The following is a 13,829-nucleotide window of genomic DNA, read 5'->3' as shown; positions in this document are numbered from 1 at the left end:
TGGAGGGGGTTTCTTCGTAGGTTGAATGAGTTTGTGTGAGAGGTATGAGGTAGGGTAGGATGGGTAAATGACCGACTCATTTAAGGAAGACTACTCGGTCTTGTCTAACCCGTTAAAAGGCAGTATTTACGTGGTGGGAAAGGCTGACTCTTCACTCGGTATAGAGAGGTTTGTGTTCCACAGAAGAAGAGAGGATGAGACTTCTTCACATGAGGAGTCAGCTCGACGTACTCAGAAAAAGGGTGGACAAGTGCTAATACTGTCAAACCCAGTAAGTCACTATTTATTATAACTAAACGTCTCTAAAATGCTGCCACTACAAGATCTGCATATTTGTATGTAACTCAAAACTGCTCTGACTCCAGTAAGAAGTGTGACACTACGGTTAAGGAAAAAGTGACGTTCTCTCCTACCTACCCCAAAAACCTTAGGTACATCATTGCTTGTGTTTACGATTGAAAGTTTTTCAGTAAAAAAAATACCATTCCGATAGTTTTAGTAGAAATAAAGCAAAAAAATACTTAGTTGGTCCTAATACCAGTCCTATACACAAAAAAAATGAAGAATTAATTTTACGTCGACTAAAAATAAACTTTATGACAAACCCATTCTCACAGTCTCGCACGATCTAAACCAACCTCTGTTGTCATACTTGAGGCCTTTACATAAAAGTCTAGGGTAAGGAAAGGTCCCTCCCCCCCCCCCGTAAACGTTGTTTCGGTGTAGATTGTGATTTTTTCCGTAAGCTAAGTACAATATTTCCGCTTACGTCAAGAAGATGAGTAACTTTTTGTTTACTTTTATATATAACGGTCACCACAGATTGGAAATGGACATTTACTTTTGGGTAAGCGGAAGGAGAAATAAACATAAAAATCAAAGTTTACAGAAGGTTTTACAAACGGATCTGAAAATCGGATTGCACGCTGTCTTCTCGTACGTCAATGCAATCCGCTCGGTATGTCCCTGACCAGAGTCTTTTAATCTTTATACACTACTTTCAAGAAATAAAATGGACATTTACGGTTATTTTTTTGTTTTACAGTATGTAAGACCTCCCAAGTACCATGGTTTAGTTGACTTTATAACGTTCGGGAAAATAATAAAATTATAACGCCCCTAATAATACCGTATGTCGAATTCTTTTGAGTTTATAGGATAGAGATTTATAATCTTATAGTTACTTTTTCATATGATCATCCCACAAGTTGCTTAGGTGAACTTAGCAGATTTAATTTGAGGCTTTGTGGACGTCTCCCAAAGACTCGGAACCTTTTGTGAGTCGAACCCAAGTCATTTGATTTAGTCGTTCATAACCCTTCTGACGACTAGACTGACGGACAGGTCTCTTGGCAGTAACTGTGGGAGGTAGTCCTCCCATTCTGTGTTTTTCTTAAAGAGTTTCTCCGTTCGACAAGGTTCCACGTCAAGTTTCGTGTAGGTGTTTTTCAGACAACCCTTCCCCCTTTACACCGTCCTTGTGCGACGTTGTTGGTCCCCTCTACCTGGCCGTCGGAATTGTCGTAACACTTCTTCTCCAGCGAAAGGTCCTAAACCCCCTCGAAGTTTCGTCACCTGATTTCTTCCGGACCTCAGGTCCATAGTTTTCAGTGACCAAGTTCTGCACAGGGCCCCTTTACCCGAATGTTACTCGGCATAATGGGTACCAGTTCGGTGAAAGACTTGAGTTCTGTTGCCTTCTCTCCGGCAGACCTGAACCCCGATTCCCTTTTCTTCGTGACCTGTCAACGGTGTCACAAGGTTCAAGAAAGTCTGCTTTCGTTCAAAACCATAAGTAAACCTTCAGTTCGCGGGTCTCAAGACCTCTTTCCACCTCTCCCCGGTTAGGTTCAACCGAACTAGGTCACACTGCAAGGTTGTCAGTCGCTACCACCCCCTCGGTACCATCGACGACCACAACCCAGTGACACAAAAGTAGTTCGGGGCTCATTTACGTCGTCGGAACACCATGGTTCTCTAAAATCTCGGTGGGATGTACGAAGTGGGCAGACCGACTTTTTCGAGATTACCTCCTACTCCTAAGTAAAAGGTCGTACTAGACCGTGGACGGTGTCACCCGGTTTTGGTGGTCATTGACCACATGACTGTACCCGTAATGACGCCAGGAGCTAACCCCACGTTAATGGGACTGGACTGGGGGTATTCTCTATACACCCCATAACCACTCTTCTCGACTTCTGAGTGGTCTGGGTTGTTACGATTACCGGATTTCCGCGATAACTCGGTAGCCTTCGTAGGACCCGTAGGTATGGTGTGATCGTTACGGTGTCCGACTAACGGGAGGGTACGGTGCGGCGTAACTACGTTCATTAGGCACGTTTCCTGAAAGGGTTGGTTCATGACTCACGTAATTACCGGTTAAAAGTTTACAAACTAACACAAAACGGACCAATATTAGGAAAAAAAAAATGAACCAAGACTCTTATAAGATAAAAAAAACTCTATCCTAAAACTCAAAAGAATTCGACATACGGGTATAGTCGTATAATTTTATTTACTTCCGAACGTTATAAGTCAAACTAACATAGCTTAGGTCTCAACCATATACTGTAAAAGACAAAAAAATGACGAATGTCTTTTATTTCTTGAATAGTTTATAGATTAAAAGACTCTGTCAGGACATTACATGAAAATGAACTACTCAGTGGACCTGATACTCTCCACTCCTGGTACTTCCACAAATGTATTTTGTAATATAACCACTGTATGTCGGTTATCATTTGTCCGTCCAACAAATAACGGACGAGGTAATGTCAAAGAACCCAAAATTAGTCTTTGTATAAAATATATGTACATTGATTCCGCTTCTTTTTAACAACTATAAATAAACAAAAAAATGTCGATAAATAAGTTAGCATCATACTGTCCGACTCCGAGGAGGGAAGAACATACCCGTGACATTACACACACCACACACACCAACACATGTACCTACCTACCCGGAGGCCAGAAGGATACTGACTACGAGTCACTTCCCGAGAGGCAGGAGGCGGACCAGTCGGAGTAAGGCTAGTTACATCCTCCCTTTTATAGAGTCGTAAAATCTTTGAAATTACTAGTTCTTATAAATGTCAAACTCATCCTCCATTAATGGAATCTACTTTACTAACTGACATGACAAATAGCAGAGAACATTCGCGTTTTTATGACAAATTCGGTACAAACTAATAAAGATTAACATTGTAATAAACAAATTGTGGTGGTTGACAACAGTGAGGGACCTTTAAAACAGTGTACTCAAACCAAATTTCCCCTGGATAGTACGTTTTACGTCGAAAACAATGCAGAAAATAATTACTTATACACAGGACGCACAAGCGTCCCTTTCGAGTGTGGTTTCACAGTCTTTTGGTTGGGAGAAGATAAAAGGAGGTATCTGGGTTTAGAGATTTTTCCCCGCAACGTTGCAGACTATTTTTGACTAGCGTCTAAAACTCGTAACAGCACCAGTCCTGCCACCGCGATGCCGATAACCCGTTGAAAGATATAAGTCCCCTTACACCCCAACCGTGCCGGCCGGTAACGTCGACGCTTCGCGACCCTCTGCGACATCAGTGTATAGGTCCCGGACATTTCACTACGACGTTTCGTCGCTTCTTCTAAAGGGCGCGTACCAAACGGTTCCAAGGGAAAGACAAAATAAGAGGCGACACCGAGAAAAAAGAGGGAGGGACTCCGTTCGCAAACGAGGGGCCGACGACATTAAGTTACGTTAAGGAGCGTTGCAGCTCCGTTCGTGACATTAAGAGAGGCATCAGGTAGTCCGTCTACTGTTTTGTGGGTGGAGAGGCGGAGAAGGTCGTTGACTCCCCTGGCACGTCGTCTCAAAGCCAAAGAAAGCAGCCAGTTCTACAGGCAATTTCAAATTTAGAAGGCCTGTTAATCTTTTACACGACCCAGTTTCCAAAGAAACAATAAATAACTCGAAATTTGTTTACTTATTGCTGAAGATATATTATCTATATTTTTTTGCCTTCCTGTCTTCTAGATAAAAAGTGAGCGGGGAGAAGACTGAACTACGTCTCGTCCGAGGGGAGAGGACCGTCCCCCGCCACCAGCCGACGTCGAGTGTCTTAGTCGGGGTGACTTTTTTGTCACCGACCCTTGTCGTTTATCCGCTTTACTCCGTTACCGATTTTACGTACTAAGACAAACCAAAAACTTGCTTTGATATTATATGGAATATACTACCATACCGGGATGTTATTAGTATTATATCGTTACTAATTTTCCACAGGGAAATTCCATACATGTAGGTGGACACCACCCGACCCACTATCTGTTCTCCTCCCCTAAACCGAGGCTATGGAATATGCATTCCAGAACGACAGCACATTAACCAAACAATTAACCGCAATAATTTAACATTCCTTGTGTTTGAAGTATTCCGACGAGTAACCCTTGCTCATGTTACTGCCTTGGTTTGGAATGGGGTTGATTAAGTACTATAAAACAGGAGATGTCAAGCAAGATTACCTAATTCCCGTTATAAAAAACCCGTTTTCCGTGTGTTACTTTCCCCGGACTACATAGTTCAAAAATATTTCTTGGATAATATTACCGAATTATGGCGCGAGAATCTAACCCCACCGTCGTCGTGACGAGTTCGGGTGGTCTATATTGACACTAGAGTTCGTTCGATGACTCCAAGTAGTGAGAATGTGTTGTGTGTGTCGGGTCGACTTCCCTAAAGAGTCGTTGATCCCATCACCCACCAGATTGGATTACTATTACTCCACCCGACTGCAGTCTCCAACCCTCAAGTTTTTAGCGGACCTTGTGGTGGTTGGATCACAACGGAACCATCCGTGAATCGGAATTCAAGAGGTTTCCCTCTACAGACATAACCAGTTAACATTCAGCAAACCTTATTCCAGGTTCGATTACTCACATTCATGAAAGGGGGGGGACGGGGTGGTTCTCTCAAAGCTTTTCCCTGCTCAGATGTATGAGCCTCCAGCATGTTGGTCAGGCTCACACATTGGCGGACCCCCTTGACTCCGTCTGCAACACACACAGGGTGGAGCTGGAACAACAACTCCATCAATGACCAGATTGAATGTATAGGGTCGCATTTGTCAAATCAGTAAAAAAGTATGGGTACACTTAAAAAACTGAAATGTTAACCTTACTTAAGAAATACGTTTAAATATGAATTTAAACTCAAAACTATTTCTAGGCAGGTTATATTATATTTTAGATTGAGACATTTGGATTGGAAAGAGATTCACTTGCATCAAGTATTCTGGTTTCAAGAGGACATTCAGCTAATTTTCAGGTTCATATTTGTATTTTGTGCCTCTGTTTACATGCTTTAATGTAATGTAATGCTTAAAAGTGATCTGTTATTCTCTCTGTTGATGAGGAATTGTTTAAGCTGAAAACGTTTGTAATGAGTCTTGGATTACAAACTAGGGCTGAAACAGCAGGTAACTCAGTACCTGTGTTAAATCGCCTGTCGTCACACAGCCTGGACCACCACACACCACGATGAGCTTCCAACCATGCTTTGGACAGACAAAAAATGAATACCGATAAATCCAAAGGTCAGGGGCTTACCTGGTGTCCCAGCCTTCATGATGCAGCAGGAGGACAGTTACCCATAATGCATGCCCTGTTTGAGAGAGAACATGCAAAGGAAGGACAGAGGTGTGGACAAGCTGTGAGTTAAGGCTGTGACATTGTCGTTGCTTTTCAACACAGTGAGCTTGTTATCAATTAATGTCCAAAATGTTGCCACGTTGAGATAATATTCAACAGGATGCGCTCATGCTGTTAATACACAATGATTACTTTTAGCAACAGTTCCATGAGAGTAAATGTTTACACCTGAAACCAAACCCATGTCCTGCAGTTCAATACATAGTGATATGTAAAGAGTTTATCAGACCTCTGCTGCCCTCCACTAAAGTTTGCATTCCCACACCCAACAGTAAGATCTCCTCATGAGTCTCTCGCTAAAAGGTTTTAACACAAGGATAATGTTTATTCCAACTGCCACCTCACTCCAAAAATGATCCAAATATTTACATGTTCATTAATCCGGAATTTCCCCTAATGCATCACTTATAATAACAAGGCAGGCACCTCCCAGGAAGTGCTGTGGTGTAAATGAGAAGTTAAGAAGATGAGTACAGTCGTATTTGGAAAATCGATGTCACAGTTTGGTCTTCCACTCTGATCTGACACACTTGGATCACCTCGATGATTTCACACCTCTGACGTTCACGTTTTGGGGAAAGAAAAAAATGAGATGGCAGGGTATAACAACGTTAAAGCTGGCCTGGAAAATAAATCATAACACTTAAGTACTCCTGTCAATTATGAATAATGGTCTAAACTTAGAGCACATTACAATCAGCCAAGGGGGTTTGATTATGTTTCACATAGTAAACAGATGAACCCAGAAACAACGCCCTATATTCCCCATGATGCGTGGACAGCAGCTTAGTGTCAAACCCTACCAGTGGAGCCTGAACATCAGCCAGGCGGCCTGATTCTATAGAGCTTGCTGGCACGAGTCCAGCCACGCCATGTGACCAGTGGCGGCGCCATATATTTTCTTTTGGGGGTGCTGTGGGGTAGCTTGACGTTTCAGAGGGTGCTCAAACATTTAGGGTTTCCCATTAATGTACCGGGCGCTACAGTTGAATTTTCTACTGCAACACTCCCCACGCAAATACAGTGTGACAGTTACAATGAAGGCTCGATAATCAGCTCACGGCATATAGGTGTAAGCAGGGGTAAAGTGCTATTTTTATAGGTGGTGTGTGGACCTAACATCCTCTGGGGGGGTCCGGGAGCATGCTCCCCCGGGAAGATGTTTTTTTATGGGATTAGTTTTGTATCATAAAGATAAAGCAACATTTTCTCAGAATAAAGCAAAACTATGAGTTTAAAAGAAGAAAAAAACTAAGTCAAGCAAAATAAAATAAATTTCAAAAATAAAACTATAAGTTGCAAACAAATCATTTGTGTAATCATGTTAACTACCAGTATTTTTTCTTTGTTTTAACATAGGTTTTTGTTTGCAGTTCTTGTTTCTTCTTTCTCAATGATCAGACTTTTGCTCTCGCTGCAGCTCTTCTCGTTTGCGCTCCCTCATTTTTTGTTTGAGATTTTGACACAAACATCCCAGGTGGGCGAGACTTTTAGGGGTGTGTCCCCATTGGCTACTCAGTTTTTGAGTGACAGCCCATTACACCACAGATCATACAGTGCAACTCATGCAGCAAACTCCGGAGTCCACTCGGCCACGTTAGTGTTGGTGTCTCCTGGGGAGTTTTCATGAACATATCGGACTCATCTTATGGATTGCTGTGCATTATACTTGTGATGTGTAGTTCATACTTTATTCCAACTTTAAATATTTTAATACCTGAACACACTGCTGCTGTTAAATAATTTCCCAATTTGGGATTGATAAAGTGTCAGTCTATTTATTTTATAGATAAAAAAAACACATATGTATTTTCAAGCTAAAGGTGATACACAATATAAACTGTATACTATTATTTTTCAAAGACATGTTACATTTCAAAAGCATATATTGCTATGTTTAGGACAAACAATTAAAGGCTGCTTTAATTTAACAAATTCTACAATATAAGGCTGCATACCAACACAATTAGGAATATGCTCACATTTTACTATGTTGATCTGAAGAGCTGAAGCATTCATACACAATGGATAAAACCGGTGTTGTTTCATTCTATATCCTGTGAGAAAATGATATACATTTAGCATTAAAAATTCGACATACTATTCCTAGCCTGAGGAAGATATGAATAATCAACAGATTTGAATGGAATCTCTAACATTTTCATGTAGAATAAAGACAAAAGAGTGATTATACAAATTATATTTATTGAAATTTGAACCAGAAGATGAAGTCTCAAAGAATGTTTTAAATAAAAGGACATAAAACTAAAAGGTGGATAATAATAAAAATATATTAAATGTATATGTAAAGACATTTGGTCAAATGAAATGACACTGAGCAAGTGATAACAGTAACGCCAGTGTGGATGAAGCTGGTGCTGGTCTTTCTTCATGCCCCCCCTCCGTGCTGTCCCCTCAGAGGAAGTGGGAAAACGGGATAAGACTCTGGACACCACGCTGNGTGGGCTTCAGGAGATTGGGAGATGGAGCAGCCGTCAACCTCGAGGATGAAGTCACCAACCTTCTGGAGCAGCGCCTTGGGTGCCACAACCATGAGCTCTGTTTAGAGCTCATGGTTGTGGCACCCAAGGCGCTGCTCCAGAAGGTTGGTGACTTCATCCTCGAGGTTGACGGCTGCTCCATCTCCCAATCTCCTGAAGCCCACAACCTGGGTGTCGTCCTCGACTCCACCCTCTCCTTCCACTCCCACGTTAAGTCTGTGACCAAATCGGCCTTTTTTCATCTAAGGAACATTGCAAGACTCCGACCGTCACTCTCGGAGTCGGTTGCCGAAACCCTAGTCCATGCGTTTGTCACCTCCCGCTTGGACTACTGCAATGGTCTCCTGTTTGGGGTTCCCAACAAAACCCTGGACAGGCTCCAGTATGTCCAAAACTGTGCTGCTAGCGTACTCACACATACAAAGCCGTGGCAGCACATCACTTCCACCCTCATCCACCTCCACTGGTTGCCGGTCAAGTCCCGCATATCATTCAAAATCCTCCTCCTTACCTACAAGTCCCTCCATGCCCATGCCCCCCAGTGCCTATCGGACATCCTTCACCCACATGCCCCACCCCGGAACCTGCGGTCTTCAGACTCTGGCCTGCTTACCACCCCCCGCACCAAACTGCGAACCTTCGGGGAAAGAGCCTTCAGCGTGGCAGCCCCCACCCTCTGGAACGCTCTCCCTGCGGAGATCCGCAACATCCCCACACTTGGCGCCTTCAAAAGGGCCCTCAAGACCCATCTGTTCACCAAGGCCTTTGAACCCTAATCTTTGTCTGTCTGACTGGTTGTCTGATTGCCTTTTGTTTTGTTATGTTTGTTTTGCCCTGTTCTTCCTTGTAAAGCGACCTTGGGTTCCATGAAAGGCGCTATATAAATCTAAGCTATTATTATTATTATTATTATTATTATTAGGTAAAAGCCTGACTGGTATGTAGGAAGATTAGGTTTTTCGTATTTTAGTAGTTTTGCATCAGTTTAATAGATAAACAACATAAATCATAGATATTTCTGGTACATTTATAATCATTTATTTTATCCAGGAAGTGGTTAAAATAATCTGTTTATAGGTGTCTTCTGACTTGTGGCTAAAATGTGTGTGTGTATTCAAAGGAATGAAGGCAAAATCTAGAAAGAGAGCCTGGCTGTAAAAATGTACAATGAAATATAATCATATATGCACTATTGTGTCTATTTTAGCCATTTCATTACCATTTCCCAGTTATTTATATCACATTTATCTTACAACCTTGTTTTACTGTAACCTTTTTGTCCAATTAAAATACAATTTGTTGATTCAAAAGAAGACATTTTAATATTTAAATACACCGTTATTGACGCATATCCATATTTGTCCTTTCCACATTTTCTTCAGGATTTGTTAAACCAGCAGCAGAGCTGTAAACGCTGTCTGTCAGTGATCGAGAGGAATCACCACGCTCTGCAGAGGGCGCTCTCTTCCAGTAAGGTGCTCCGAAACTTCGACCTGTCCCTGCTTCAGAAGAGAGTGTCTGAAATACAGAACTCAACGCAGGTAAATGTGAAACAGACTTGTTCCTACACCAGAGTGCCACACAGACACTGCATTACCCACAACGCTGATTACATTAATGATTTTACAAGAACATCAAAACACCCAGGAGGCAACAGTGCAGATATGACTTACTCATGTGTCTCACTGCGACATAAGACAAATAATGTAATTACACTGTATTACCGAAGAGACCCGTTACAATCACCTACTGTCCGTCCTCCCAGGCTTTGCTGAAGGAGGTGGGGGAGTGGAGGAGGCAGGAGGAGGCCAACAACTGCCTGAGGAGGAGGTTTGAGGAATCGAGACAAGAGTTGGAGAGAGTGCTGAAAAAAGCTCAGGGCTGCCTGAGAGAGACTGGAGATGCTGAGGAATTACTGAAGAAGCACAGCGTAAGATCAAAACATCTGCTGTAAATAAAGGCAAACATGAAGCTAATGTGTACAAAAACAATATTGGCTGCTAAATCTTCTCTGGACCACAAAGACGCACAGCAAAACGTACTGAAAATACTCTGCAAGTCACTCTGTTTGTAGACCTAGCAAACAATAGAAACATAATAAATGCTTCTCTCTCTTTTATCTTTTTTTGTTTTCTGGACAGGACTTCTTTGGGCAGCTGGACCAGCGGTTGCTGAGCGTGTTCTTGAAGGCGTGTGACGAGCTGACGGACATCCTTCCACAGGAGGAGCAACAGGGTCTGCAAGAAACTGTCCGCAGGCTGCACAAACACTGGAAGGTCAGGGGTCACCACGCTTTAACACTCTCACTAATTACTGTACATCTCTGGAGGCGCTTAGCCGATACTTCATTAACTTAACCAGGAAGACCTTTGGCTTTGATAGAGTTCCCTCCAGTCTGTTTCCAATTAACCTGTACTAGTTAGATTAAAAAGCAACCCTCTCAGTGTTTACTCGCAATCTCTCTGGAGGATATTTAGTGTCTGAAGAGGATACAACATGAGACTGAAACTCATGTTTATTATACTGTATATCTTATCTACCATGTCTGTCCTACTCTGTCTTTTCCACAGGACATCCAGAGCGAGGTACCGTCTCATCTGCTCCGTCTAAAAGTGGAAGGGGAGTGGAGCAGAGTGGCTGTGATTATAAAAGACTGCAGATCAGAGCTGGACAGAGAAATGCAGGCTCTGTCAGGCACCTGCACCAGTGAGCGAGTGATCAAAGAGCACAGAGTGAGCCTTGGATTTAAAACTTAAAGTAGATTAAACCAGGAGTGAAATAAAACAAAGATAAAATCACTTAACGTCAGCTTCATCATCACTTTGGAGCCTCCTACATTTAACATTCCCTTCTCTCTTATCTCCAGACTTTTTTCAGGGAACGCAAACCTGTGACTCTGTGTGAGAAGAGGATTAGAAACATGGAGGATCTGTGTCACAAGTTACCTGACAACGACCCGGCTTATCGAACGCTAGACTCCACCAGGAGGACTGTAGAGGAGGTTACAGAGCAAATCAAGAGCACCTATCTCAAACTGGAGCATCACCCTGATAAATGGAAAGAGTGGAATGATAGGTAAAGCTCGACAAAAACTCAAAGACATGACGGTATCTGCAACATCTTAAAGCCTGACATTTTGATTACTGGAGGTGCTTTAAAGTAGTTCCTTTTTCTAGGTTTTGTGAGATCTCTGATTGGCTCTCATCCCAGAGGAGGCAGGTGAGGCTTTTGAGAGAAACAGAAAGAAATTCCAGCCATCAGGAACAAGTGGATGCTTCTGTTCAGGTTAGGAAGCACATTATATATCCTGCTGTCGGCACAGAGATGATGTGATGATTCATTACTGCTCAGTCTTAGTAAACCTGCATTCCCTTCTTGCCTTAACTATTCCCAGGCTCTGCAGGAAGCAGTAGATGCCCGAGAGGACAGCCTGTTGTGGCTTGAGAGCCGTCTTGCTGGGCTTTCTGAGGTTAGCTCTGATCTGGAGGTCCAGAGACAGAGAACAGCCTTGGCTAAACTCTCAACTGACCTGCGGGCACTCTTTTCTTCACTCTGCCAGGTATTCTGACATATTCCGAATACTAAAATGTATCTCTTGTGTTTCCTTCTTTCTGTCTGATCCTCTGTTTCCCTCATTCACAGTGGGGTGAGGAGGGCTCTGCTATGTTCCAGTACGAGGAGCTGAGGGAGGAGGTGTGTGGCGCTCTCGAGGAGGTCCTGAGGGTGAGAAGGGAGGCTGAGGAGCAGATCAGCAGCATCCTGGATGCTGAGGGGCTGGAGGAGGCCAAACAACTTTATCTTATTCACCAGGTGTGTGTAGTGTGGAGGCAGGAAAGTGGTGATGTGTAAGATATTTTTAAAACGATACTTAAACTTCACTCCCCACTGCTGCAAAACTATTTGTTTTCTCCTCTGACATTTTGTTTTTCTTTTCTTTATGTTTATTATAGCACCACCTTAAGCGCCTGCATACTAACAGGAGAGAGGCGGAGCTTCTGGTGGCCCACTGCCGCCAGCTGCAGGAAGGCGAGGGTCTCAGTCAGTCTCTACATCAGCTGGAGGGAGCTTTCAGAGATGTCGACCACAAATCAGGGGCGAAGGAGCACAACCTGCAGGTATATTGAGCCTGGTGTTTTCTAACGTGTAAGTCTGCTAACGTTAGCATGTGTGAGAGTCCAACACTCCCCTGCAGTCATCCTTGATTGGTCCAAGTATTGATTTTTAAATTGCATGCTAATTTGTTAATGTGTATTTTATCGTAATTTGTTCCAAACACTTCTATCACTGTCCTTAAATTGATTAGAAAATCAACACGTGTATCCAAAACGTATGTGTCTGCAAGATACCTGGAGTCGAAACTTTTATAAAGAAAACATGTAAAAAACGTAAAATAAATACTCCAAACATCACAGATAAATGTTAAATGTTTGAGTTAGATTTTGAGATGATTCTATGTTCATTACATAGAGAGAGATTTATGATTTACCCAGTGATTTTATTCTGATATTTCTTCATAACCTCAAGGAAACTCTGAGCACCTGGCAGCATTTTGAAGCAGAGAGAGAAACAGTATGGAGGTTTATCAGTAACACCAACAATGAGCTGCACAAAGAACTTATTTTCAACAGCGTGGACAGCCTGAAAACTGAACTGGAGCATACCAAGGTGTGTATGTGCAGTACATGTGTATTTGCATGCATATAGTGTTTGTTCTGCATTCACTCATATAAGACATTGGCTTCTCTCATCCGTAGGAGCTCCTCACAAAGGTTGAGGAGTGTTCTGTGCGAGCGGATCTCCTCCTGGAAAAGGCAGCAGACATTCAGCTCGGTCCAAAAAACCAAACTCTTCTTCTGCAGCACGCCCAGACCACCAGAGAAGCAGTCGCACAACTTCAAGACCACCTCAACAAGAAGTATGTCCCATCCTTATCCAAAGCCTCCCACCCCCTTAAATTATATGGACTAAGCTGTATTCTCCTCAGACATATTTTCAACATTCTCTTGCACTATTTTATTTCTATTCTGTTATTTCTTGCACTATTTTATTGGTTTTATTTGTTTGTATCCTATATATATATATATATATATATAATGTTGCATTGTTGGAGGGGCTTAAATATTTATATATATATACACTGCTACTGTGCACATGACAATAAAGCCTTGAAATAGAAAATGTAAATTGAACTTAGATAAAGACAAGATTAATCGATTACAAATTCACGATTCTCAATTGTTGTGTGCTTGTCTGTTTTCAGCCCTCTATGTATACAACATGTCTTATCTTTTGTCTGCCAGTGTTGTCCAGGTGGAGATGATGTGTATGTGGTGGGAGCGCTTCAGCAGTGAATCAGAGGGTTTCTCTCAGTGGATCAATGAGACAGAGAAAGAGCTTGAGGCTGTCAGCTCCACCTCCTCCTTAGATCCTCTGGACAAACACATCATCACAGTGGAGGTAGGACAGCCTTTATAGCCCCTTATTTTTCACTACTTCTTCAATCATCTTCTGGTATTTACAACAAAAAATCCAAACACTTACATACAGTAGTACATCACGGGGTACCACTTTACAATGAGACTACCCTTATAAAGGATTCATAAAGGGTTTATAATTAGGTTATTAATTAGGTTGTAAACACTTTAT

At 42.3% G+C, this 13,829-nt stretch overlaps 1 protein-coding gene across 1 annotated transcript in view; it reads left to right on the top strand.

Moving 5' to 3' along the window:
- Positions 1-9,305: 9,305 nt before the first annotated feature.
- syne1a (spectrin repeat containing, nuclear envelope 1a) overlaps positions 9,306-13,829 on the top strand; it is a 96,486-nt gene continuing 91,962 nt past the window's right edge. Inside the window, exons 1-13 of the mRNA XM_010794282.1 lie at positions 9,306-9,311; positions 9,566-9,724; positions 9,949-10,113; positions 10,325-10,459; positions 10,754-10,915; positions 11,050-11,258; positions 11,360-11,468; positions 11,578-11,742; positions 11,826-11,993; positions 12,134-12,298; positions 12,708-12,848; positions 12,938-13,098; positions 13,484-13,640. Coding sequence (XP_010792584.1) covers positions 9,306-9,311; positions 9,566-9,724; positions 9,949-10,113; positions 10,325-10,459; positions 10,754-10,915; positions 11,050-11,258; positions 11,360-11,468; positions 11,578-11,742; positions 11,826-11,993; positions 12,134-12,298; positions 12,708-12,848; positions 12,938-13,098; positions 13,484-13,640 — 1,902 coding nt within the window. The remainder of the gene's footprint in view (positions 9,312-9,565; positions 9,725-9,948; positions 10,114-10,324; positions 10,460-10,753; positions 10,916-11,049; positions 11,259-11,359; positions 11,469-11,577; positions 11,743-11,825; positions 11,994-12,133; positions 12,299-12,707; positions 12,849-12,937; positions 13,099-13,483; positions 13,641-13,829) is intronic.

This window comes from Notothenia coriiceps, unplaced genomic scaffold (genome assembly GCF_000735185.1).
Source record: "Notothenia coriiceps isolate Sejong01 unplaced genomic scaffold, NC01 NC01_scaffold00037244, whole genome shotgun sequence".
NCBI lineage: Eukaryota > Metazoa > Chordata > Actinopteri > Perciformes > Nototheniidae > Notothenia > Notothenia coriiceps.
This window is presented reverse-complemented; position numbering and strand designations above follow the sequence as displayed.